This window comes from Strigops habroptila, chromosome 7 (genome assembly GCF_004027225.2).
Source record: "Strigops habroptila isolate Jane chromosome 7, bStrHab1.2.pri, whole genome shotgun sequence".
NCBI classification, from domain to species: Eukaryota; Metazoa; Chordata; class Aves; order Psittaciformes; family Psittacidae; genus Strigops; species Strigops habroptila.
The window spans coordinates 19128795-19155832 of NC_044283.2; the positions used below are offsets into that span (position 1 = coordinate 19128795).

Sequence of the window (27038 nt, forward strand, 5' to 3'; positions counted from 1 at the left end):
ATTTGGACGATGATAAAAAAGTCTGTAAGGGGGAATATATACTAATATACTAATTTCAGCAATAAAGTTCCACAGAACAGGAAAAAAGCCTGAGAAAAGTACAAAATAAGCTAGCATGGAGTTGACAGAATGAGCTTTGCTATTCTGTGAAGGAGTGCAGTATGAAAGACACTCACTCCTTCAAGAACAAATTGCTTCAAACTTCCAAGGGGAAGAAACAGAGAGTGTGAAAAAAGTCTGCAATGAGTTAAGAAGTCTTCACTGGCACCTTAGAAAACACTGGTAAGTCAGGAAGAACAATAGAAGACCATGTGAAAAGAGGCCAGGTGATGAACAGGGAGAACATGAGCTTGGGAACAGAGATACCAGAGAGAATCACATTGGAAGAAGACCAAGTGCAGCCAACAGTTCTGGCAAGCTAAAGTAGGACTGCACTTGAGTGAACACTGAAAAGCAAGAAATACACACCTTCACCTGGATCACAGAATGGCTTATTCAGGTTGGAACTGGTAGGAATGAGTGTGTGAACAACAGAGAACACAAACACCCCAAATTGTACAGAAAGCTATCTATCAGGACTAGGGAAGCAGTCTGATGAATTGGATGCTGCATGGAACATAGTACTAATATAGGTAGGGAAAAGAGATGTGATGCAAGAATTTTTCAAAAGGGGTGAAGAAATAGCTAAGAGGCAGGAGGAAGAGAAGACTAACAGCACTATTACAGAAAATTTGATTCAGAGAGTATCTTTAGGAGTTGCATTAGCCAACACATATTGTGTTGAATACTCGTAACAGCTTTCACTAAGCCTCTTTAATCAACATGCATCGACAATATTCAATTGTCACAGGTTGTTGCTGCACATTATAAAAAGGGGAGATTCAATAATCTAGAGAAGAAATTCCTGAGAGTAGGAAACTCACTCTAACCACATATGCATGTTTAAGTTAGCGCTCAATAACAACTACTTCAGTAAAAATCCCGACATCCTCACCACTATCTGCAATGTTAATCAGGTACCAGCCCTCCAAACACAATAGAAGCAGTCATTTACTTGCTACTGCACTAGCTGTTTAAAATATGACAGTATATGCCCATTTAGTTATTACTTGTTCTCGAGCCTTCTCCAGTTGTTGAACAAGGTCCTCTCGTTCATGTGCTGCAAAGTGGCGAGCCCCAACTTCATCATCTCCAAGTCTTTGCTTTGCTATTGTCATTCGAAGGAGCTGCCATTACAAAAACAGATTTGGTAAGCAAGAGAACACAGGCTATAGCATCACAGTACATCTGCATTAGCAAGAGCAAAGCTGTTATAGACTTCATCTCTTCCGGGCCAAACAGCTGGTATCATTTAAACCAGAGGGAATTTTCTGAGCTGAGGGCTCAATCTTGTTCCCAGTGAAAACTTCCAAACACTCAAACCATCAACGGGAGCTGAATTAGACAGTGCAACAATAGTCACCACAGTATACAAAGATGAAAAACCAAACAAACACAGACACCTGGTCAATGTTTTTAAGGAGTGACAGGATCTAATTCTGGTCAGACTAAAACTAGAGAATTCTCAGAAAGCCATTTTCAGATGTAAATCTTAAAACTCTCTGCAGCAGAGAACTCCTCCTAGTTAAGAATAAAAAGGCACAAAGTGGCTTGCTCAGCTTCATTTTCTGATACCACTTAAAATCCCACTGTGCCATATCAGTGCAGAATTTGCATTAACAGCTGCTAATATATTTGCTTGTGCATTGTTTTTTCATCTACTCACAAAAGTTAGTTCATGTTAGAAACAAAAAAATTGGGCCAACAACAGAAAGACCTGGCCAAATGCTAAACAACTAATGAACTCGTGAGCTTTATGACTGCTGAAAACAGCCTGACTTTAATTAATACACAGTTATATTCAATATCCAAAGCAAAAAGCAACTACCTTTTAAGAATCGTGAAGTTTTAAAATAACAGTCTATAAGGCATTCAGCATTTACAGTTGTTTATGCTGAGTACAACTAGGCAAAAGTGTTGCCTCCCCATGGCCTCATTTGTAGGAGCTCCACAGAGACTCGAGAAACCCACCACAATAACCAGCCTGACCTTCCCCATATCTTTGACTGCACCAAGGAATTAATGTACATCATTATATTGCAGAGTTAGAAAAAAATCAATCTTCTGAAGTAGAAGATTGTACATTAAAATCTATCTTTGGTATTTATGGGATGCCAGTCACCATAGCTGCAATGTGCCAATTAAAATCCTGCTGATGCAAGACAGACTACCAAAATCATCCTTCCCACTTATTTCAGCTCCAGTTCAGTGCAAGTCACTGAAGCTAGTACAACTTGTTCTGATAAGCACTTCACTCGTTCAGGGGAAGCTGTGCCCCCAAAGTAACTGGTTTTGGCAAACCACATTTCTCTATCCCCACAGGGAAAGTACAGACCACTGCACAGTTAGTAAGGCTGAATGGATCCTAGGAGATATAATTCCTATTAATTTCTTTATCAAAACAAGTCAATCAAAAAGGCAACTAGCAAATCCTGGAATGGCTTCATAGCTATGGGACTGTTTTGGTTTTTTTTACTGCTAGAAGGCTGATGAACAAAAGGTACAGTAACGTGCTTTAATTCAGCTAGATTAATTCAATTTCTAGAATCTCTTGCTAGTGAGAGAGGCATTAAGAAACAAATGTAATAACATTTTGAGGACTCAATCTTGTTCAGAAAAACTGGAAGTTGAAGGGGAAAATCACACTTTACTAATGCCTCCAATGCCTGCAGCAGAGCAGAACTTCTGCGTACACTCGGCACCAGGCTGGGAACTGGATCAGAGCTGTGACTCATGCACTACGACCAACTCTCCTCCAGCCCGGGAGGGGGTGACGCAGAAGATGCAATTATAACTTCAAGCAATTATTATTTGCAAAGTCAAAGAGTCTGCCAATGAAAGGAGAACTCTCTATTTACTACTTATTTTGAGACCAAAAGAAAAAGAAAAAAAGTATTAAGTCTTATGAAAAGAATGCTTCAGGAATCCAAATTCAGCCAGTAAAAGCAGCATTATAAGCATACATAAAGTAAAGTAAAATACCAATCCATAAAACGACAGAGTGCTTCTTGCAGACAGTTGGCCAATCAGGGAGTTGACAGGGCAGAACAGGCCAAGTCCTTTAATTCTGCATTGCGAATGTCTCATGAGGAAGCACCACCTGCTATAAAATTCTGCCCTGAAAATGCTGTGACCCAAAGAGACACTAAGTGTTATGCCAGAGGGTTAAGGGTTTATTTCACATGTTAGTGCTTTGTTATAAACTTTATACACCTGCCCTCTGGCTGCTGTATTTTTATTTCTGTCATTCAGAAATCACTGAGGAAAAGACCGCTCATTTTGCAGCTAGAGAACAGGTTAACACTACCCCTCGGGATTCTGTGAACAGCAGCCACAGCAGAGTGGATTTAAATTAATGGCACCTTACCAGAGATAGCTCCTGTTTGTCAAGAACCCATGGACTGTTAACCAAAACAACCCAGTGCTGCAAGCCACTAGTCTTAATTATTTTAATACCACAGCTTTTTCTTAATCAGTGTCCACTAAAATAATGATATAAAATAGCAACTATGTAACAGCCCCACAATGCCCCAAACAGGCTTCACTGCAATAGCTGCTGTGCAGGCTAGGAGTCCACAGACAATGCTTGTGCCCAAGCTGTATGTTCCTGACTAGCAATAAAACATGCAGAAGGAAAAGAGAAACAAGCACAACCAGTAAATTCTTTGTGGAAGGCAGAAACCATCGTGCTTAGCCAGTCACTGACAGCAACTGTCGTCACCACGGTGTCAACAAGTGGACCAGAACTATGCAAATTTGCTACCTTAAGTCCCAGTTCTGCCAAGACACATGCACTACATTTAACATTTCGCACTGCTGCTGCATGAATGATTGTCTGCCTTATAATAACAAACTGTCAGTAACACAGCAGCCTTTGTTTTCCATGCACCTTTCTCTCACTTAGCACTGCCCTCGACAGCTTACAAAACCATTTCTTTGCATGGGTAGGCATTCAAGTGAAGGCAATTGAGTCATCTAGTCTTCCAGAAGCCTCCAGTTGCTCTTACGCTTTCTATTTTCACCCTTTTACAAGAGAGAGTTAGATTTCCTAACTATCTTCTTCTAAGTTTCAGTAATTGTTCTCCAAGCACTGCTGCCAGAACATTAGGAAGAAAAAAGATTTACAAATAACTATCATAAACACAGAATAGTTTTCATGTGTCAGAGCTGATAAGAGATTGTGATCAATCATAAAAATAAACAGTCTTAGGTATCTGTTGGTGGAGCGCTGCAGTCTATTGCTGTATTTCTCAAACTGCAGTAACAAATCCTTCCACAGACTGCCTGAAGAAGTTTTATTACTTGTGCCAACAGAATTCTAGTTGAAATTACAGGAAAAAAATAGTCCAGCTAAACCAAATGCCAGTAATTTGTTATTGCTAACTAATGACATACTTCATGTGATTTCAACGAGTAAAATGTCACTAGTTTAAGGTCTTCTTGCTAATCCAAGTGTATCCTACTAGTAGCGAACACTAAAGTGGTGAAAAACAAGTCAAGGCATCAAAACATTCCCCTATCGATAGAGCTAATGTGTGATATTTAAAGAGGTTTTTTTCTTTTTTAGTCCTACAAAGCTCTTGCCACCCAGTGACAAAGCCTGTATGAGTCACCCCTGCTCAGACACAGGCAGAATTGTTCATCCATAAGCAGCTTCACTTGCTGCAAAAGCAGCTGTTTGTTCATCTCTTGCCAGAAGTAAGGTTGACGTAGACCAGCTGGGCACGACGCCCTCCCTCACTTTGGAAAAAGCAGAGAGAAGAATGCAGGGGGAAAATGTAAGAACAAGCAAATTATTATAGTTCTTTGTTTTTGTATATACCATGCATTATCTGGACTCCAGTGCCTGAAGTAACCCAGCTGCCAGTACAGGAGAACTGATGAGCAGAACAGAATGGCTTCGGGAACAAGCCTAGAATTTTATCACGGAAGCTAGGAGGGAGCAAAATCTGACACAGGAGGAGCGTGTTAAATCCCTCAGAGAGATAGCAATGCTTTTTTAGGCACTTCAAAACCCAGCAACCTGACTAAAATAAGCTCTATTTCTCATTTACTAGGAAAGTGAAGAATGTGTTCCAAAAATGAAAATCCTAGTCTAAATTAATCCCTGCCTGATGCAGTCCTTTCCTCCCCCTCTTTATTTAGTGATGCACTATTTTGCACCTTTGGGAAAGAGGCATGGTGGGCAGAATACCTCTTTTTGTATTTTTCCATTCGTTGTGAGGATTATGAATTTAAATTCATGCTGAGAATACAGATGTCACAAAGATGACCAGCTAATATCAAGTTAAGCCACAAAGGCAAATCTAAACAAAGCCAGTTCAAGCACAAAAAAGCAGGCTCTGTGCCACCCAGACTGTATTGTTATAAGCAATTGGAATAGATACATAACCTTGATATTTAAATATGCCTTAGTTTTACTAGCTTTGTTTTCTGTTTGTACTTACAAACCCTTGTTATCTGTTCAGGACTGGCTTGGGAAAGGCTATATGGCATAATATTGGTACTGCAGAACTGCAAGACACTGTAATATAGTTCAAACAATAACATGCAAATGAAAAGAAACACTGAGAAAGCTGATCTTTGAAGACTTGAGCAAGTGACACTGAATGGCGTGCATACTACAAATTCAGGTCTTCTTTGACCCTTTCCCAGCTCCCTACACACCTTCAAGGAAGTCTTTTGTGATAAACAATGAATAAAACTTCATTATCACAATATACTTGAGTGTAAAATAAAATAAATAAAATAAAATTAACTTAAATGGGAAAAAAAACCAAAACCAAAAAACAAACCAAACATCTGAATAATTAAAAGCCGCCATCATTTTTATGCAGATTTTAAAATCCAGGAACTTTAAAATTGCAGTTGAGGGAGGGAAGTTATCATTCATTATTTGTTTCATTTTTTACTTCGTTAACCACCTCGACTCTCAAATTCAACCTCTCACTAGTTTGATCTCTGAATGTACTTTTGCATACAGCTCCAGCTGTGAATGTTACACACATTTGGCTTGAGTTTAAATATTTCAATTAACAGAGACAACAGGAGTTTGATTAATACCAAATGGCAGATTTTGAGCAATGTTCCATATAACTCGCTAAATTTAGCAATAAAATAAATTGGTTATGTAAGGGTAATAGAATGAGGGCTTAATACAACGCTCACTGTATATTTGTGATCAACTACTCTGTATTTTTGAAGGGAAGAATTATGCTTCCCCTGGTTTTATAATCTACTAAAATCTTGCATTTTCATTGAAAAGAAAAATAATTATCATGTGATGAAGAAGACATGTTTATCTGTACTTATTTGTAAGTGGAAATACCACTAATAAATTGTATTAAAAAGAAAGAAAGAATGTCTGAGAGCATTAAAGGAAGGCTAGGTGCAAAATATATAGTTAAAGACAATGGAGCAAAAGCAGCATACAAAAATGTATAATAAACTGCACTTATTCATATCCTGCACAAGCTTCTTTTGTTCTACTGTTTTGAGCATTTACTGTAATCAAAGTATTCTAGAAGTTCGGTTACCCATTGTTTCATTTGTTTTCCTAAGAAGTAGATACAAAACTCCAGCCCAGTTTATACATTCCATGCCATTTACTGATAACAAAATTTATAATACCTTATTGTCCCCTTGTACTTCTCCCAGTCTCTGTTGAAGTTCTCTAATCTCTTCTCCAAGATGTTTGTTTCGATCTTGAGCCTCACTCAGTAGTTGAGCAAGATTTGCCTAGAAAATAGTAAATATCAGTCAGAAGTTAGTGCCTACGGAGAGAAGCGTAAGTGGTGATTGAAAAGAAACCCTAGAGTTACTCCTTATCTGCCAACAATCTTTACTTTTATTTTTGTTGGTACCCGGACTTCATGCTTCATTAGAGAGATAACAACAAAAGTCACCAGGGTCCCTTTATCTTTAATAGTAGGGAATACATACAGCATGTGTGCATGCACACTCCCAGAACAGCACACAAACCCCAAACAAGCCAAAGGGGAAACATCTATGCTAGTTCTGGTATCTTGATATCTTGGCTGAAGGGAAAAGCAAAATACAGAGTACTTTGACAATATTTATACAACGTTGCCAAAATAATAGTTTTAAACTTGCATATAATTAAAGAAAAGGCACAGCTGAGAAATAATTATTATACAATTAAATTCCCTTATAGTGCTTAAAGCAGATTCCCAGCCAGTAAAGAGGATGCCAGCCAGAGTCCCTACCCCTATATGGTGCTGTACCATGGATATCTAGTAGCACAAAGCTTCAAATGTGACCTGACTTGTGTTGTTAGCTAGTATATAGATATCTAGAAAAACAAAGGTGAAAGCTAGAGATTAATAAACAAACACCCACACCACCCCCCTCCCCACCCAAATAATCCTGGTCAAAAGTTACCATACACATTAACCTAGTGAGTTAGGATGGCAAGGGGTCTAGACTATAATTTTACAATTATATTCCATCAGCTTGATCACTAACAAAAAAAAACCCAAATGCAATCTCCTCCTTTCCTATCTACGATATCTGGAAATATCATAGTAAATACTACAGATAAATTGATTGTATTTTACGCTAAAATATCTCACAAATACACAAACATTGACCCAGCACAGGAAAAGCCTACCACTGATATCCCTTCAGAGAGATAATCACAGTGGCTAACATGCAGCCTTTCAAGACACTGCCTATGGACGGCTAGGTGTGTCATCTGTTGCCATAAATATGAAGAGTATAAAAAGAAATGAAAAAAGAATTTTCAGATCTTCAAAGCATGACTTGGTAAAGCCCCACAAGTGAATATTTTTAAGCTATGTGCTCCCTGGGTTTGAGGCCAACGCATTAACTGATTGTTCCTAGCTCTCTCTTGATATTTTAGGTTCAGTTTTAGATTCCCTCCTTGCTGTGCTTCTCTTTCAATTGCCCCATTTCTCTATTTTCATCTCTCTCTTCCTTTTTCCATCCTACTCTTATACCCAGTCATTGTCAGTACCACTTGACAGTCTCATAGGATGTTTTTGTGAGGTTTACATTTAAAATAAGGCGTCTAATAGCCATTCCTGCAATCTTTCACCTTGTTTACTAACAGCTGCTATTTCCACACGTCCTGTTTTATAATTAAGAGAACCATTAACATGAATATATTAACATGATTATTAACACGCATATAGCTATGCATGTATCTGGGCATTTGCAAGATGAGACTACTAAACTATTAAACTACAATCAACTGGAACTTTGGTATGCTACTATATGAAGAAGCTGGCTTCAAATTCCCACTGGTCTAAACCAACAATAGCTTCAAACTTTAAACAGGAAAAATAACTCAAGAAACTATATACCCTGATAAACAACAAGCCTAATTCACTGCTACAGCTTCTGTACTTCTGGTGCTTCAAGCTCAAAGGTCCAGAAGAAAGTAAGCTAAGTTTTCCACAGTTTTGGAAGAGATTTTTTAAACTACTGATAAACCTAAAGACTGCAAATAAATAATTTGGGAAAAGAGTGTAATAGTAAAAAATGTAAATAGCCAATTATAGGACCAAAATTAAGCTGCCTCTAGTTTTATTTCCAAGACAGCAACCATTCAAGCAATGCAAAAGGTTCTTCAAGTATGCTTTGGTGGAATGATTTTATTTTTTTCTACATGTTCAACAAATGTGTAAGATTCATATACTGAATGAATCAAGGAGTTTCAGAACACAGTCAACGGTTTTGAGAGGTACTTCTTAATGGCTGTTTAAAAGAAAGAAAACAAAGAACCTGTTTGCAGGAAATTGTATTTAAACTGAAGTATCTATGGCTACTGCTCAGATGTCTTATTTAAAAAAAGGTGACTTTCAGTAAAGACGAGTCAGTCAAAAGGAACATGATTTGCACAAACCTCTCTGAAACAATTCAGTGTATAAAGTCCCTTTTTATGATGAATTTTAACAACTCTTAACTATGCAATAGCACATGTAATTTCAACACCTGGAAAGAACTCAAACTCACTAATCAGTGTTTACAGCCGTACCACCAGGATTCTAGCAGTCTGTAGTCACAACTCAGCTCCCAGTAGCTGCAGAAAAGGCATTACCATGCCTATACTAAATCTTCCTGCTCAGATTTATTTCCTTTAAAACCATTTCTCTGGGATTGCAATTCTATGCTGAATTTTATTTGTCAGTCATATAAATGACTTAACGTGACAAAAACCTTTATACCTGAGATAGGGATTTTGGAAGAAACTTATACGAAGAATTTCAGATACCAAAAAAACCCCAGCCTCATTTAAGCATGCTAAGAGCATTACAATGAGCTAAGAACAGAGTTGCTCCTTAATGCAAAGCTTCCATTACACTTCTGTTAAACTAAAACAACCAAGCTATGTCACAGAAGTAGTCCCCAGCAATTATTCATTTCCCTGGCTTAGAGGTTCCATACAACATATAATTCAGATTGTTCCGAGTTTTAAAGGTTTTGGCAAGTCCTCATTAAAGCCCTTGTTTGAATATGGATGGAAGGAGAAATACTGGATTTTCAAAAGTGCTCTAGTGGGCTTAAAGGGAACCAGCCAAGAAGATATGTTGAACGACACCTGGACTTGGTACCATTTCTTTGGCATATCTAAGAAAACATACCATATGGTTGAAAGATGATAAAACTAACAATGGAGGACTGGCTTCATGAATCTGTATTTTTTGAGTAAAGGGGAGAAATCTATGCAACGAGAATGGCAATTCATTTTTCGACCTGGCAACTTCTTTTCAATATTCATAGAACAAACACAGAATTCACTTAGAAATTCAAGACAAGTTAGTTCAGCAGACAATAAAGCCCATATCTGTGCAACGGAGAACAACTGTCTGAAGATCACCTGAGTTCAGCTTCTCTAGACTCTATTTCTTCAACAGTTTCTTTTGATTCTAGGTGAAGCCTTAAAAAGACTCCTGTAACTGTCAGAGACTTCTTTCACTCACAGTATTCAAAACTAACTCCAAAGTACTGATGAAGAGAGATTTCTGAGCCATAGGCAGGGGGAGGGAAAGACACAGAGGTCTGTATGTTTCTGCTGCTTTATTTTGCGTCTGCAACAACCCACAGCAGTGGAAACTGTTTCTCTTACCCTCTCTCAATGCAACCATTTGTAATACTAAATAACAGTGCTTCATTCCGTCTCTGATTAACTGCCTGGTATCACAGTCTTTCTAGAGCTCTGTCCACCTCTGGCAAAATTCAGTTTCCAGCAGATATTCTCGAGCCCCTGCAGCATGACAAGCTATTTTTTTTACATCCATCTGTCATGGAAGCTTGCACGTATCATAGAATCACAGAATGTCTCAAGGTGGAAAGGACCCATAAGGATCAGCGAGTCCTGCCTCTCACATGACCAGCTAAAACTAAACCATATGACTAGGAGGGTTGTCTGGACACTTCCTGCACTCTGACAGGCTTGGTGCCGTGACCACTTCCCTGGGGAGCCTGTTCCAGTGACCCACCATCCTCTCAGTGAAGTATGACCTGAGCACAGTCCAAACCTCCACTGCAGTACTGGACATAAGAAACTGTACCCATATTCCTTTTCCCTCTGACCAAAATCAAGTGCGGCCATAGCCAATGATCCCACCAGAAGCTAGGAAGAAAGGAGAAAAAGATTGATGTGGCAGTGCCAAGTGCAAAGGGCCTACCTTTATTAAATAAGGGGGAAAAGAACACCATAAATCAGAATAGACCAGAGAGCGAAAGATTCAGTGGGATGGAAGCACAGACCTCACCCTTTTCCACTTAGACTTCGTTAAAATTTGCAAGAATGTTTTTGGGATAGAAGGTGGAAGAGAACCTTACTTCCAGCTACAGATGAGCATCTGAAACTACTGATGAAAATACCTATAAATATTTATTAGCATTAGCCAGTGAATACCTGTCAGACAGCAACAGATCTTTGCTCACTATTGACCAATGACCCAAGAAGACAGGGAAAATAAAAAGTAACTCCAAATAGTCATCCCTGGCATTATGCACTACACTTGAATTTGGCTCCTTTAACAATTTTGCAAATCTAGCTACACATACACACAGTGTTATTTTTCTTCACACCACTTTAAAAATGATGGATAGTAACACAGACTTTAATATAGCTCTCAATTCTCCTGCACATAAATCTTATCCGACATGTTAAAAAAAGAAAGAGAAAGAATTAAAGGACTTTCTGCCTGAAAAAGTAATTTGGTAAAAGAGGAAGAGAAGGAAACTTCCAACCTACCTTTACAGTTTAAAAATATTTTTAAATACAAACAAGCATTTCTATACTGCAGTTTACAGGCTTTTATGTTTCTTTCAGCCACACCTTCAAACAAAGAAGAACACTGAATTATAGGGCTGACAGAAAAAGAGTTGGATGAAACATTAAGCACACTTGATGGGTGTGACTGATAGCAAATTTAATTGCAGTTTCTCCTCCAATGCATTCGTATGATTGCAATGGCTGAATTAATATGGAAAAACCTGCTTTGCTTACCAACTACCACTGTTCACTTCAAGGTGTAAGAACTGACAACCTCCCCTAGCACTAGCTGCCTTACAATAAAAAGCAAAAATTATTGTATTCTTCTCTTTAAGTTGAAAAACTATGTAGAGAAGACTTCTGAAATTATAGGTCCTGGGCCTACTAAACAAAATACACTTAATCTGGGTCATATTTCCCCACAGAAAAACAACAGCAAAAATCAAAACCTTGCCAAGCAGTCACTTGACATAAAACAATAAAGGAAGAAGAAAATCCTCTCCTCTGAGTATCTGCCACTCTGACAATCAGGCAGAAATCCCTCCACAGAAGCACACCAGCCAAAACCTGACAAGGTTCTGCAAAACAAGGCAGACTTGCTTGCACTCACATACCTTCAAGGCACTCAGCAATCAGAAATTTTACAGAGCTGAGTAATAGAACCAAAACGCCATTCTAGCAGTAGACATATAAAATGGATACTTTTCCCTCCCTCTCAACGTGTCTTCTGTGTGTTAGATTAGCAGTGTTGTACAGGACCAAATGTCTCCCAGCTGGATCTACGGCATTTGCTGAAGGCTGACAAACAAAATAAGGTTAACATCAACTAGACTTCTTTATGAGGCCAGATTTTGCAAAGCAACTTGTTAACATACATTACAAGCAGCTACCGAGGGTGTCAGTATGAACTACAAGTATCATGAGAAGAATTACTTGGCAGAAATTCCTTCCCTGTGAAGGTTCAATAAGGTACTTCAGTCCCCCCATACTTCCTAGAGGCATCAAGTTTTTGCTTGTGGTCCAGCTTGGACAGAAGGATTGGATGAGTTGATCTCAAGAGCTGCCTTCCCACCTGAACCATTCTGTGATCTTGTGATGTTTAGCTCCATTTAGTTTAATTCCTCATACCTCTGAAATACAAATATAAGCCCTCACCAGTGAACGTACACATTGCGGCTTTATTTTTGACATACAGCCCCACTGCAAACCCATTATCTTCAACTGAGTGGTCTCACTGAGATCAAATTAAGCAAAGCATATTTAGGACTATGGCCCAGCACAGTCATTTTCCTAAGCATGCATTTTACTTCACCTTTGTTTATTCAAAGGATCTCATTTGTATTAAAAGAACTTCCATTCATATAGAAGGTCAAAGGATTCACCAATCTGTTTTTTCAACAGCAAAGCTTCTCCAAAATGAAGTTATACTGAAAATTTAAGCAATGAAAATGAAAATAATAGTATAAATCAAGCTAGAAATCCCACCTGTGATTTTTTTGAAGTTTCCCAGCATGGCAACACTGTCCAACAGACATCCACTATTTTTTTGCCAATGTCATAAAAATATTCTGTATCACAGCAAATGCATATAAATGTATACCACTGCAGAATGGTAAAATGTCTATTTATATAGGATGCACAACAAAGGCTCTGTAGACAGAGCAACTCAGAAAGGGGAGTGTCTATTGTTTACCACTTCTGGTGAATTTTAACATCAAAATCAATTCTTCATTATTCCCATCCTCCTGAAACATTTCACCCCTCCATCACCTATCCAAAAATTACCCTATACCTGACACCACAAGACATTATAAAACTACCTTGAACTGCAGCATTTAATTGTGACTGTTCGGTAAGAGGGGCCAGGAAAGCACCTGACAGCTCACGGGCTGTGATAACAACACTAATGGTAAAACACCTACTGCAGGAAAAGAGCTTCCAGTAGGACAGTTTCTCATTTCCTGCTCTGGTCAGTTGGCAGATGGTGATACACATGGAACAATCTTTGGATAGAATCATCACAGAATTGCTTAGGTTGGAAAAGACCTTCAAGTTCACTGAGTCCAAACCAATTATATCAGAAATGGGTGCCACTGCACACACAGCTTTGAGAGGGATAACACTGCAGAGCACTGCAGGTTGAGATACCTGTAAGTAACATCAATTTTGCAAAAACACATTCTGAGTTAACTGTTTGCTGATTGAAATTGCCTGGTTACAGTCAATTCCCATACAGAATACGAAAATTCTCTGTTGCAAAACAGGGAGAGAAGGCACAGTGTGGGAAATAAGATCTTTTAAGAAGTCACAAAGCATAATTGATAATTATGCAGGTGAAAAATGCAGACATGAAGGAGAAGAAAGTAGCAATTCCAACCCACCTATTACCTTTAAGGTTCTAGATTGCAATTTCAATAATGATTTCTCAGTTCTGGTAAAGAAACATAACAGATAGCAAATTGTTCACCATGTTTTCATCTCATTTCTGACTGTGAAAACAGCATGTCCTTTTGTATCATACAAAATTCATTACAAGATTACGGTCTCTCTTTTTATGAAGTGACTGAAGTCACAAACTTCTCCCAGCAGGCAACTAGGCTTCTGGGCAAAAAGGCAATGGAAAAAAATGCAGAGAAGCCCAGACAACTTCACTCTTTCTTAGATGATAAAATGCTAAGAAATGTACATACAGTAATAATGGGAAAATATTAATAACTTGATTTTATTATTCTTTGATGCCTTTCTCAAAGCAAAACTATACTCTTCTTCAGAAAGGTTGCCCTAACTATGCCAGATTATCCACCTTGATGCTGCAGACACACTTGTTAGGAAAATGAAAACTCAAGAAGTGCAATAATAGCCTAAAGTATATATTGTCCTTGGAGAAGACCCGTAAATGACCCCATTGGAGAGCAAGATTTTCTTTCTTTCACTGTTACCTACCATGAATACATAACTTCCTCAGGGGAAGAAAAAAAACAAACCAAAAAACCCCTCTCCTAGTTAGATCATTAAATGGGTTTCCCAGCACTTATCATAGAATCACAGAATGGGTTGGGTTGAAAAGGACCTTAAGATCATCTAGTTCCAACCCCCCTGCCATGGGCAGGGATGCCTCACTTACCATGGTAAGATTTGCCAAAACTTAATATAATCACAGCTTCTGAATTTAGACTAAATTTTGCTAGTATTTTAGAAACAAGTATCAGATTTATTTGTTTTGAAAGATGGAAGATGAATTAGAACAACATCTGTGGGATGGAAAATCTCCCTTCCTACTTATCTCTGTAATGACCCATGTATTGCATTGCTATTGGGGGTTTTTTTCCCTTTTAATTGTATACAGCTCCACTTTTAGTAGTCAGAATGCATAAACCTGTATCTGGTCATAAACTTTTATTGGTTGTTGAAATAACAGGATTTCAAATAAATTATGCTAAATAATGAGGAAGTTAAACAATTCTATACTGAGCCACTGACTTCTTGGCAGCTATTTGTTGAAGTGCCTGAAGGAGTAATTATATTGCCTTTGAAAATTAAGTTTAAAGCAAGAAAAATGCTAAGCCCCTAAAATGTTAAGAAAACAGTAAGAACTACATGCAAACTCCCAGGGAAAGAATGATGAGTAAAACTTCTGATCCGTAAGAGAATGCAATAACCATGTTTTAAATATGACTAAAACACTTTCAGGACTAGCAATTACAGTATCAATTTGTGTTGTTTTGGGTTGTTCCCCTCTTCCTGCTCACACACTGTGTTTTGGGTGCCATTTTTCTCTAAAAATGAAGATAATTTTAAGATATGACAACCAACACTCCACAACAGGCACACACTACTTGGATGTCTGGGAACAAAAAAAAACCACAAGTGAGCAGGCAAAAAGTTTTTCAGTGAAGGCATAAAATGCAATTACCATTGTTCTTACCATTTATAACTCACAGAGCCCAACTGACCTGGGAGAGTACCTAATGGAAAACAGCACTCACAACAATAAATTAACAATTATGGAATGCAGACAGTGCATTCCCAGATTGCTTTTAAGTATGAAAAGTCCTCTCACGAACCCATTCTAGGACTCAATACAAGGATAAACAACGAGGAGAGCAATCTCAAGGGTCTGTAAACTGACCAATTTCAGTCTCGGGTGAACATAAGAGCAATAGCCATATATTCAAATTAATGATAGTTCAGCTATTTCAGCGTAAAACGTGTTTAGACAAAAGCACAAGAAGCCACAGTTTAAAAACTGAGGTTTTCAGACAGAAATGCTTGCTTTTTACCAGAATTCTTAGTTAATATTTTCACACTTTGGCAAGAACTTCTGTAGCAGATAAATAACATGAACTGAAAAATAAATCCTACCTGTTTCCTCTTCTCAGGCGGAAGGGATGGATCCCCATCCTGTAAATAAATGCACATATTTTATTGGCAACTTATTTCTGAAGCCAGCAACTGTATTAACTTTCTGGATCAAATTTTAAAATGTATTTAAACTGAAAAGTTATCAGAATCATTTCTGAAATACTGCATTTTGATTAATACCAGTAGTATGAATTTCAACTCAAAAACCTCTCTAAGGCTGAAGATCTGTTTACATTTCTAGAACAGCAGGTCATTACAAATTTATGTTGCATTATTTTTCATAATGGTACATTAAGTTGCTGTGGAATAATAATACTGCAGTCAGTTCTTAAATAGAATTATGACTGAAACTAATTTCCTCAGATCACGCACTGTCTTTCTGTTCTTATGTAACAGGCACTACCTCATCAGTGTGGAACAAATGAGTAATAATATGATCATGACTGTACAACTGCAGGACTACTGTAAACAAGCACTTTCACATTTTTACAGCAGTCATTATGGACTTCTTTCCAGTTTTTTGAGGTTCACCCCTGTCCCCCAGTTATACCGTATTCATAAAGAAGAACCTACAATCAGCTCCCGATACTTCTTTTTCAGAGACTGATGTCTTTCCCGCAACTGGTTGGCCATAAGCTTGTACTGGTCTCTTTCTTGTTGACACGTATCCAGCTCTTTGGATAGGATTAGCAATGCCTCCTTTTTGCTTTCGAGCTTCCTTTTGCACACCAGATACTGCAGAAGAGAAAAAAACACGTAATTGTAACAAGCCACTTCTACTTCGGCCCGTACTGGATTTGAGAGGCTCAAGTATTTGTCCGAAAAGACGGAAGACTCTCTGCATGAGATCAAAGTCTGCCATGAGTTGTCTTAGCTTACCGATACCAATCATGGGCTTGTTGTATCAGAAGCGGTTGTATCAGAAGCCTGAAATCCATTTGTACAGATTGCTCATCGAGCCACCATGAGTTAGAAAAAATCAGCAATTCAAGTTTCTCCTCTTTATCTTCATAAGCATGAGGAGTGTATGAGAACTTCACAATTTCACCTGTAGTCCTGGGAAGGTTGCTAGAAGAAAGATGCCTTTGCAAACTCCCTCTTCTACTTGTGTCCACAGTACCCAGATGTTAGTTCGCAACCAGCATGTCCCACTTCCCCCTTCCCTCCTCATCCTCCCTGCTACGAGCAATGTCCTCTGGGCTCAGCCTCCCACCTGGACAGTGAAACAGGACCGTGTTACAGCAGAAGGGGTAGCACAAGTGACAACCAAAATTTACCTTTACTCTGAAACAACTGCAGTGTGGTACCCTATTGGCACAGGTAAAAGAAACTTACTCAGCTGTGATACTATATGCACGTGCTTGTTGAGCCAAAAGAATGGGAAATAATGCAGGAATATTGCAAAAACCTGAATGGAGAGGGAAGGCAGAGGCAAGCCTCCCCCGCCAGCAACCGCCTCTTATGCACAGGGCTCATGCACAAAGCAAAGCTGAACTTGCAAATCTTAGCTGCTCTGCGGTACTCTGATCTGCTTCATTGCCTTTCCCATTGAGAGAAGGGGAGAGTAATGTGTATATCATCCTTTCCTGCAGTGGCTGAATGCTACCTATCAGAAGTTTCAGGCAACTTTTTTTCACTTAACGTGATGTTCAATCCGCAGATTCTTCTTACCCATCACTTGACACTCATGCTAAAGCATATATTTCTATTTCTGATGTTACTCACATAAGACATGGCACTAAATACTTTCTGAATGTGCACTGCAAGAGACCAAATATCACAGCAGTCATGAAAACAATTTATAGTTCCATTATATTCTCTGACAAGAATACTTTGTCATTATAGGCTCTTGCACAAAGCAAGAGCATCAGCACTTCCATACTGTTCAAGTCAGTGCTGTTCTTTGGGACAAAAATCGTTACTCGTATGTACTACTTGCTTGGAATTGACTTTATTAACAGCTATTTCAAGTCAATGAGAAAGGGAAAAGAGAGTTTGGTATATTAGTACAGCCAATGTTTTCCAAAAATGGTAAATGCTTAGCTGCAAAAAAGCAGGAAGGGAATGAGAAAAGCCATTCCAAGAAGGATTTGAACTCCCAAAAAGGACACTTCCACCTTGGATTAATTTTATTTCTGGCAATACTGAAGTTGAAATCCTGCCATAAATTTTCTGGATTATAATGCCTTGGCATCAACAAAGGCAACTGTACCTATGTACTTATGTCCTTACTGATACCTTACACAAATGTCAGGTCCCCTGACAAAGCACTGAAAGGTATCAGACGCTAAACTTTAATATTGTCAGCAAGCGATTATAGTGACACAGTTCTGTGTCACTATAAACTGCTTCAAATTTGATAAATAATTCCTTCCCTCACAGTGAAATATTTGCCTCTGACAACCTCTCCTCTTTTTTTCCAGTTTCATCTCATGTCTTAGTCAATTCTAAAACATGTCTTCACAAAATTGTTTTTAGACACTAACAATCTGATCCAGTAATTGCAAATAAAAAGGAGTAGAAACAAACCTCATAATTACTTACCAAAAAAATCCCCCAACCAAACAACAACAGAAAACAACAGCCTAAGCCCCTGTCCCAAGTAGCCTGTCCAGTTCCTTTAACCACCAAGAAGAATGAAGCTGGCCCATCCAGCCAACACCTCCATAGAGCAGATCAGACGATACAATGTACACAATGGAGGGGAGCAAAGCTGAACATCTCACCTCCGGACACCCACACCACCAGCTCCCAGCCTTGCCACAAGTGCTGCTATGAGTGCACAAGAGAAATGGAAGTTAACTGGAGCATGTGGACAAGACATGCTTTATAAAAAAGAGTATTTGGCAAGCAGGAAACGCAGACCTAGGGCTAAACAAATCTTGCTTCTGCCATGAGTTACAGCCCTCCACAAAGGACACACTCAGAGCATAAAAGAAGGCTTCACCTTTCACCACAGCTCTGGCGGGAGCAAGGGAATTCTTCATTATCTATTAGGTTGAGGATAATGAACCATAAACAGATTGTGGGGACAGTTGTGTTCAGGGTCTAAATGAAAAGGAATAATGATGTCCTCCTTGTTTAAAGTATGTTTTAACTTGGATGAATTATAAACTGATGATGTGCCATATAGAAGGAAGGGGCTTGGCATTTCTCATCAATGTTCTGTTTGGATTTTACTATAAAAATGACCACCTAGAAAACTCTTTGAAACCATTTTTGCCTTTTGCATATATTGACTTTCCCAAATAAATGGGATAAAAATAGTGATAATGTAATCTGTTTCCATAGGCTTGTGGTACAAGAAACAATAAAGCCACAGCATTTCTGTCAACAGAACTATGTTTCTAATTCCCACCACCATTTTTGAAGGAAAACCAAATTTTACAAAGACAGGTCTCAAAGAGGTTATTCAATATATATGCTTCTGAATGTTAAAATAAATAAATACCTAAAAACATGAATAATGTCCATAAGGGGACCTAACAACTGTTCACCAGAAACGGATTCTGCTTGAGTCCCACCAACAATTTCTCATATATGGACAAGTAAGTGCAGCAAAATTGGTATGCTGTCAAAATGTACATAGGACTTCAACAGTCTTTTTGGAGCAATGCACACAATAACGAAAATTTTCTCACATAGTCTGAGAAAAAAATATTCAATAGGTGCTTCTGGCATTCACATAGAAATTTCTTCCCCTGCAATTGAGGGAAAGCCTATGTCTCATGTACTGTCAGCAAGATAAACAAGTGAATTCTGTTACGCACTACAGTTACTAAAAAATATTCCTATTGTCTTTTGTTTCTTTTCAACTGATGTTCCAAAATAATCTTTGAGTTTAAAAAACAAAGTCGACCAAGAACCAGCTGCTATACTTTCAATCTAAAAGCTATAATGTACGACTTTTCATATCTGTCTAGCGACTTTTATCTACCGACTTGCTGTTATCTGCAATAAAGCAAATTATAATTGCTACAAGGAAGAACATAATAATTAAAGGAATATATGTGACATCCTACATTACTGCCTGAACTGCTTTACAGCCAGATGACTACTTTAGTGAAATTGAGTAAAAAGAGACTGACATTACAGGAGAGTGTAACTGCTCCAAGGTGACCCTCTACATCAAACTCTTAGTAGTTGTCCATTGCTATTTTTAGTGACAAATCTGCACAGATCTCACTAATGACGCCGCAGACATGGTCTAATAATCTGATGAAGCAGGGACAGTCACGGTTTTAGACTGGGGTTTTTTTTAAAACAACACATACACTGAATTCCTATCACAAAATAATTTCTCTTAAATTTGTACAAATTACTGGTCTATACCTGGGTATTTAATGGCAATTAGAAGGAAAATACCTAATTTTCTGAGGGTAAAAGTAGAGATACTATCTCCAAACTGCGCTTTGGAATCACTGTGGATCATATTCTGTGTTCTCTTAACACTCCAGGACCTACTGCCCTCCCAAATGCCCACAGGCGACCACATTGTGCATGTGCCTGGAAACCTATCATCCACCATGCTCTCAGAGAAACCATGAACTCTACTCACCATCTTTTGAACAAGAGATCCAACTGCTATAGAACTGTCTGAAGTTTTATCAAAGTTCTCCTTACTGTACTCTTGGAGGCAATTTTGTTGCAGAAATGACAAACTGAAGAGTCCCAAAATGCATTGCAACATTACTGTTTGGGGTTGTTTTTGGCTGTGTTTCAGTAATGTTGCTCCCCTTGACTTCAGATTAAACTTCAACTTATCTGAAAGAGTCAAGCACTCAAACCCAGAGAAACACACAATTACTGGTCTTTTGCCTGCCATCTCATCTCATGTCCTCATCTCCGATAAAGCCTGAGACAATGCAGTGTCCTTGGTTTTATCCCACAATATCAGCTCTGCTTTTCCTGCTGCCCAGGGCTTGCTTCACTAGCTACCTCCTGATTCTGAAGCACAAAGCAGGCTGGTATCATTCACTGACGATGTAAGTGATATAAGCAGCTCCCTGGAACACCACATCTTGATGACAATATTAACACCACATCATCTTCATTAGTCATTTAGGAATTACCATCATTTGATTAGTCAAAACAACACTATTTTGCAATGTGGCCCAACTCTTTACAGTTTTGTATGCTGTGCACTGAATTACATTATTAATTTATTCGTGTTTGTTCCTCAACACCCTGTGGGCATCTTAGTCCAACATGGAAATATGAGAAGCAAACGTTTTGTCACGTGAAAGCCCAGCATGCAGGTCTCTGCAGCCACTCTCCCATACCTCCTGAGAACTCTGGAGGGCAGTGCCAGCTCTTTTAGTGTTTCCACTTCCTTTTCCAAATGACAAAGGTGTTACAATGCCAACCCAATCACCTAGGGACCTCAGAGCATCCGCTCTACCTTGTTCTTCCCTACAGCCACTGGCACTTGCCCTCATTTAGAAAAGCTCTGAAATTAGGGGCTCCAAAGCCTGTGAGGTCCCCCCAGATAGGTTTGGTGAATTACATTTCATCCTCTGTTTGAAAAGGCAACATGACAGAAAGTTAAAGATATTACAAACATGAAAATCTCACTAATTTGAATTCCTCTTCTCTTTTGTCCACATAAAATTGTGCAACCTATAGGAAAGGTATGCTCTGCCAACGACAAGCAGGTTAGGTTTCTCACTCTTACTCAGAATTCATGTCTGGAACATTCAGCTATTTCAACTAGAACTACTGCTCAATAGTTGAGTGTTTGATAAAAATTCCCCAAAACTCTTTCTCCAAGTTTTAAGTTGGCAATTATTACGCAAGGGAACTCAAGAGCACAAGCGTATTCCTTCTCTCTGCGGTGCTGAAGACCATACATAGTTAATAATAAAGAAATAGCCTCTTGAGAATGACAAATTAAATGGAGACTGAATTTCCTCAAACTAATTTTAGGAGGCACAGTCATATATGAGTAGCTGTAAATAGTATACAGTAAATGTTCTAATGTGCGGGAGGTGACAAGGAAAAAGAAGCATTTTGACATTGGATTTAATTCTAGAAGTTGGCAAACCTGAGAGAGAGAGAAGCTAGCATAACGGACAGAGGACAACCACTCTAGTCTTATGGGTTTCCTAGGAAACCTTTCTTGCTTCCAGTGGAAATCACTGCCAAAAGTGCACGTTTTCCAAACAGTATTAAATTAGGACTAGTGCCAGCTCTCAATGAAGTGAATGGAAGCACACTCATTGACTTTAGCAGAAAGGAGACCAAACTTGTAGAAGTGAGCTCTCTAAAGCAAGGACACAGGTAGTCTTGCAGCTTATATATACAAGGACATGTAGTGACAGGACAAGGGGGAATGGTTTTAAGCTGACAGAGGGGAGATTTAGATTAGACATTAGAAGAAAATTGTTTGCTATGCAGGCAGTGAGACACTGGAACCAGCTGCCCAAAGAAGTTGAGGCTGCCCAATCCCTGGAAATGTTCAAGGCCAGGCTGGATGGGGCTTTGAGCAACCTGACCTAGTGGAAGGTGTCCCTGACTATGGCAGAGGGTTAGAACTAGATAATCTTTGAGGTCCCTTCCAACCTGAACCATTCTATGATTATGTAGAAGTGTTTTTCCCCTACCACACATGATCTCCTAGTACTGTTCAACTCATCCCAGCACCCTAAGATCACGCTACCACCTACTCCTTTCTCCATCACTGATTCTGTCAGCATCCTTAGATCATATGATTCCAAGACAGATTACATGGAATTCATGCAAAAACTGAAATTACACTCTTCTCCTTGAGCAAAGCTCATATATCATGTCTTTCATTAGTATTCATGGGATTTAGTTATGTTTCATCTCCCCTATAGAGACATGAAAACTGAGCCACTAAGGAGTTGACTCACATGAGTTTGTGTAAATCACAGCTTAGCATATCCATAAACATGGCTGTCAGGCTCAGAAATACAGACATTTAAAAACACTTAAACTCAATCAAAACTCTGCAACCTAGATTTTGGCAACCAGTGTTGTTTTCAAGTATTCCATTCTCTTCAGTGAAGAGTACAATACAACCACCTTCCTGTGATTGCTTTCTAGCAGTGCACTCAGCAAACCAACTAATAACTGTCAGACTTTCCTCTTTTCATTCTCCTCCAGGTGGGAGAGGTATTTTGTTTGCATCAAGGATTTATCTTTTTTTTTTAAATAAGAGACATTCAAAAGCCTGTTCAAAGGAATGGGTTGTACTCTTGGCATGGTATTTTGTGATTTATGACAATCACTTGTTTCTGGAGGAAAAAGCCAGTTCATTGCAGTCTAGCAGCAAGAAAGTTCTTGCTATGGCTCAGTTTCATTTGTGTCAAACAAGCAGTTATTGACCAGGTCTTCATCCTACAGCTTTACACAGGCTTTCAAATATCCTAACCATGAATCATTATGAGAGGTAAATGTTAAGATAAAAACCCAAGCAAAAATTATGTGGTAGCCCAACAGAGTACCTTTTATATATATTCATCCACCACCAATAGTTAAACTCAGCTGAATAATGGGCAAAATTTATACGGATTCTCAATCCTGAAGTTTGTTCTTTTGCATTCAATGGAAACAAGGATTCTTTGTTCTCCTTCAATATTTGCTAAGTTGGCTTTGTACCAGTATTCTTTCCTACATCATCTATTCAGAGTTAGTTTAAAGAATGTTCAAGGTACATGTGCTGCAAAGATTGTTCAGGGTTCTGGGTACACACTAGACCTGAAATTGATGTGGCTGTAGAATAAGCAGATAAATACATAAACATGGAGGCAAAAGAACAAGCAAGAAGTTAGTGATGAGCATAATTAAAGCAGAGAAAGAAATGTGAAAGGGCACAGAGCAGAAGGCACTGAAATGAAACAAAGTCAAAAGGAAAAAGAAAAGAGAGTAAACACAGAAAAAGACTGGAACGTGCCAAAAGAAATAAAAACCCAAAAAACCTCAAGCATTCTTTTTATCCAATGAAGAATAAAAAGCCAAACTACAAAAATATAAAGCTGTGTGTACAGGTATTTGTGTGTTTATATATAAGAACAAAAAATATATCCTACCACTTTTCTTAACACCTGCAATACCAGACTTTAAAATATTATAGTTGCTTTGGCAAACACTTCAATTACTCCTAGCTTTCAAACTTGGAGGACTGAGCTTGTGGAAATGAAAAAGAACATGACCACAGATCTGAACCCAGCAGCTTCTGGAGATTCTGAAGCACATTCTATGTTTTAACTGTCCCGCATCAGCAATGTGAGAGTGTTTAGAGCTACCATGTCTTTTCTTGCCTGTGTCATATTTTGAAAGCACTTCAAAACATTTACAAAATGCGTTTTGAACACAGCTTTAATTATCTGGCAGATACTGAAGCTAAGAGACCTGGAGAAGCTCTGTACCACTGAGGATACAGGAAACTGGAAAAACTTATTAGAGGTTACTTCAGAATTTAGAGCCATTTTCTCATGGACCCATTAGGATGCTGCAGTTAATGGGTAAATCATACAAAGTTAATCACAACAGCCAAAGGAAACGAAAGGCAAAAGAGGAAAGCCTATACCCTGACAGCACATGCTACTGACTTCACACAGAAAAACAGGCTGTACGCCTGCTGCGGGAACAGAGAGAAAGGAAGGAAAAATGGAATGCTAATCACCAGGCCTCCAATTGTTCCTGGGGAAAAAAAAAGAAATTATATGTATGTTTAACTATTTGCAAGAATGTAGTTTAGCACAGTCATTAAACTTTGCAACTATCAAGAAGCCCCTAAACCAGAAATAAGTGCTCAATTTCAGGATAACTTCTTAGGTTAAATCGTATGAAAAGTAAAAAAGTTCCAAAGCAATTCTAGATGACTTTTTAAAGCCAAGAATAGGGACATTTCCTTTGAACACACCTCATAAATTGTCTCTGTCTCTTACCTTTCCCTGCCATGTGACACCACCCCACCCCAAAATAAAACTCCACTTGGGAAATGAGATGTCAGATGCAACACTGCACAATCAGGATATTACTAAAAGTACCCTTTTAATTTTATTGTGGATAGGTCTGTGTGTTTGCAAGCACTACGTGCATAGGTAAACTCCCATTCTAGCACAGATCTAGGCCTGTACAAACTCCCACTGAACTCGCTGAGGCAAGTGACAGGTTCAGGACTCCAAACTCATGCTTCTTTTTGACAGGTCTGGACCCTAAGCCATGCTGACACAATATAACAGAGGCAAAGCTCTCCTGAAACCAGATGAATTCACCTGTGTCCATCCATACCCTAGGACAGTTGACTCAGTCAGGTTCATTTAGGCTCATGCCATTTGCACAGAAGTTTTGTTTGCTAGCTGTAAACTGAAAAATACTAATTTTATAGTTACGCAAAATTAATGCAATACAAAATGCAATGTAAAAATCGGCATGCCAACCTACTTCAAACTTTATGGGTTTACCTATCAAACAGACTTGATGATACCCCTTTAAACTACACTGACCTCAAGCTGTTAGTTAGGTAACTTGTCCTACATGAAAATGCGTACCTGCAGACACTGTCGATCTTTTAATGTGGACATAGTAAATAATAGCATTTTCTACTCTTGTATTTTTAAATCCTCCCCTTGCTGAAGCTCGGGGCCACTGTGCTATTATGAATTTTTCTCCCATTTTACAAATGACACCACGGGTCTCAAAACCCCTTCATTTATGATTCAAATGAAGTAACAAAACAAAGCACACGCCGCAGGAGCGAACTCTTGGGAGCAGACCTGCCGCTGCCGGCCGCAGCAGGGCCGCGCTGCTGCTGGACCCCGCTCCCCGCGGGCACCAGTGCCAGGCCGAGGCCTCACCCCATCGCCACAGGCGAGCCCCCGGCGACTGCAAACCGACAGCAGGCTCGGAGCCCGAACACCCGGTTTCTGGCAGCCGCACGCTCGCTGATACACGCGACAGGTTAGCAGACACTTGTCCCCCGGCACCTGCCGCCGTGCGGGGGTCGGACGCGGCAGCCTGAGGGCGGTTCGTGGCGGGGCAGTGGCGCACGGCAGACGTGGCCGTACACCTCAGCGCTGCCAGCCTACAGCTCAGCGCCCCGGCGCCGCCGGCTCCACCTGCCGCGGGCCGAGCCGCGGGGGTCGGGACGCCTCTGGGCCCCGGTGCGGGGTCCCCTCCCGACGGCTGCGTCCCTCGCCCCGGCAGTTTCCCCGAGGAGCGGGGCAGCAGCCGGGCCCGCCCGCGCCTCTCCCCTGGCGGCCCCGAGAGGGCCGGTGCCCGGAGCCCAGGCCGCGCCGCTGCAGGCAGGGCACCCCGGCCCGCGGCTGTCGGGATCCCGCCGCCTCACCTCGCTCACCAGCCCCTGCCAGTCGCTCTCGCTGCGGTGGGAGCCCATGGCTCCGGCGGGCCGCGGCGGCATGCGACGGCGAGCGGCAGCGCCCGCCCCGGCCTTCCGCCGAGGAGGCTGCGGGGAGAGGCGGGGCCTGCGGCCGCCTCTTGCCGCCCGACCGGGGCCGCCCAGGGGCGTCCCGGGCACGGCGCTGCCGGAGCCGGGCCTGCGGCGGCGCCTCAGTGCCCGCGGCCTATCGCGGCCTTGCCCGCGGAGCGCTGCCGGCACTCAGGCCGCCTCCACACGGCGACGTTCGCCGGCAGAGCCGGGCCGGGCCGGGCCGTGGTGGCTGGGCAGGAGGGCCGGTGCGCAGAGGACGGCGTGGGGCACAACACGGCAGAGCGGTGCAGCTCCTCGCTGCCAGCGGCACCGGCCTCGGGCTGTGCAGAAGTGTCCGAGGTGCGTCGCCCAGAGCAGGGACCAGCTCTCTGTAGTGCTCTGCCTGGATAACAGCAGGGCTCTGCTGCAGTCCCAGGCTCTGAGCAGCCAGGCATAGCCATGGGCCGCTTCGTGATGGGACAGGCATTGGGACTGTACTGCAGTAGAGACTTTAAGACTACATGTATGTAACAAACTCCTTGCGAATTATGTACAAACTCACATTGTGTAAGACACATCAGGAAGACAAAGAGGTAGAAAACCATTTTCTTAAAACATGATACAGGAACACTGCCCACTTTGGGCACAGATCTGTGGTGTTGCTCAGTTTACAGAGGTGAAAATACTGTAATGACCCAGGACTTGGTCTGGCTTCCTTTTGTCCTCATTAGAGCAGATGCTCCTCCATCAGCACTGAAACCCCAGACACCACCCACACAGTGCTCCACACCCTTCCTGGTACCTCTGCTCCAGCTGTATGCTCCGCAGCCCTGCATCCAGATCTGCTGCATGGTACAATCCTGTGGGCCAGGTCTACCTTGAGGCACATCACGTGTGATCTTTGTTGCACTC

The 27038-nt window shown here is 40.4% G+C and overlaps 1 protein-coding gene across 5 annotated transcripts in view; it reads right to left on the bottom strand.

Moving 5' to 3' along the window:
- Positions 1 to 26333, bottom strand: part of CCDC149 (coiled-coil domain containing 149) — a 51972-nt gene extending 25639 nt beyond the window's left edge. For 4 of the 5 annotated variants that reach the window (XM_030492406.1, XM_030492405.1, XM_030492403.1 and 1 more), the window contains exons 1-5: positions 26046 to 26333; positions 16304 to 16465; positions 15731 to 15769; positions 6730 to 6837; positions 1110 to 1226 (exon numbers count right to left, since the gene is read on the bottom strand). In XM_030492406.1, coding sequence (XP_030348266.1) covers positions 1110 to 1226; positions 6730 to 6837; positions 15731 to 15769; positions 16304 to 16465; positions 26046 to 26117 — 498 coding nt within the window. In that variant the 5' untranslated portion in view covers positions 26118 to 26333. The remainder of the gene's footprint in view (positions 1 to 1109; positions 1227 to 6729; positions 6838 to 15730; positions 15770 to 16303; positions 16466 to 26045) is intronic. The other variant, XM_030492404.1, reaches the window with a different exon arrangement.
- Positions 26334 to 27038: the final 705 nt, after the last annotated feature.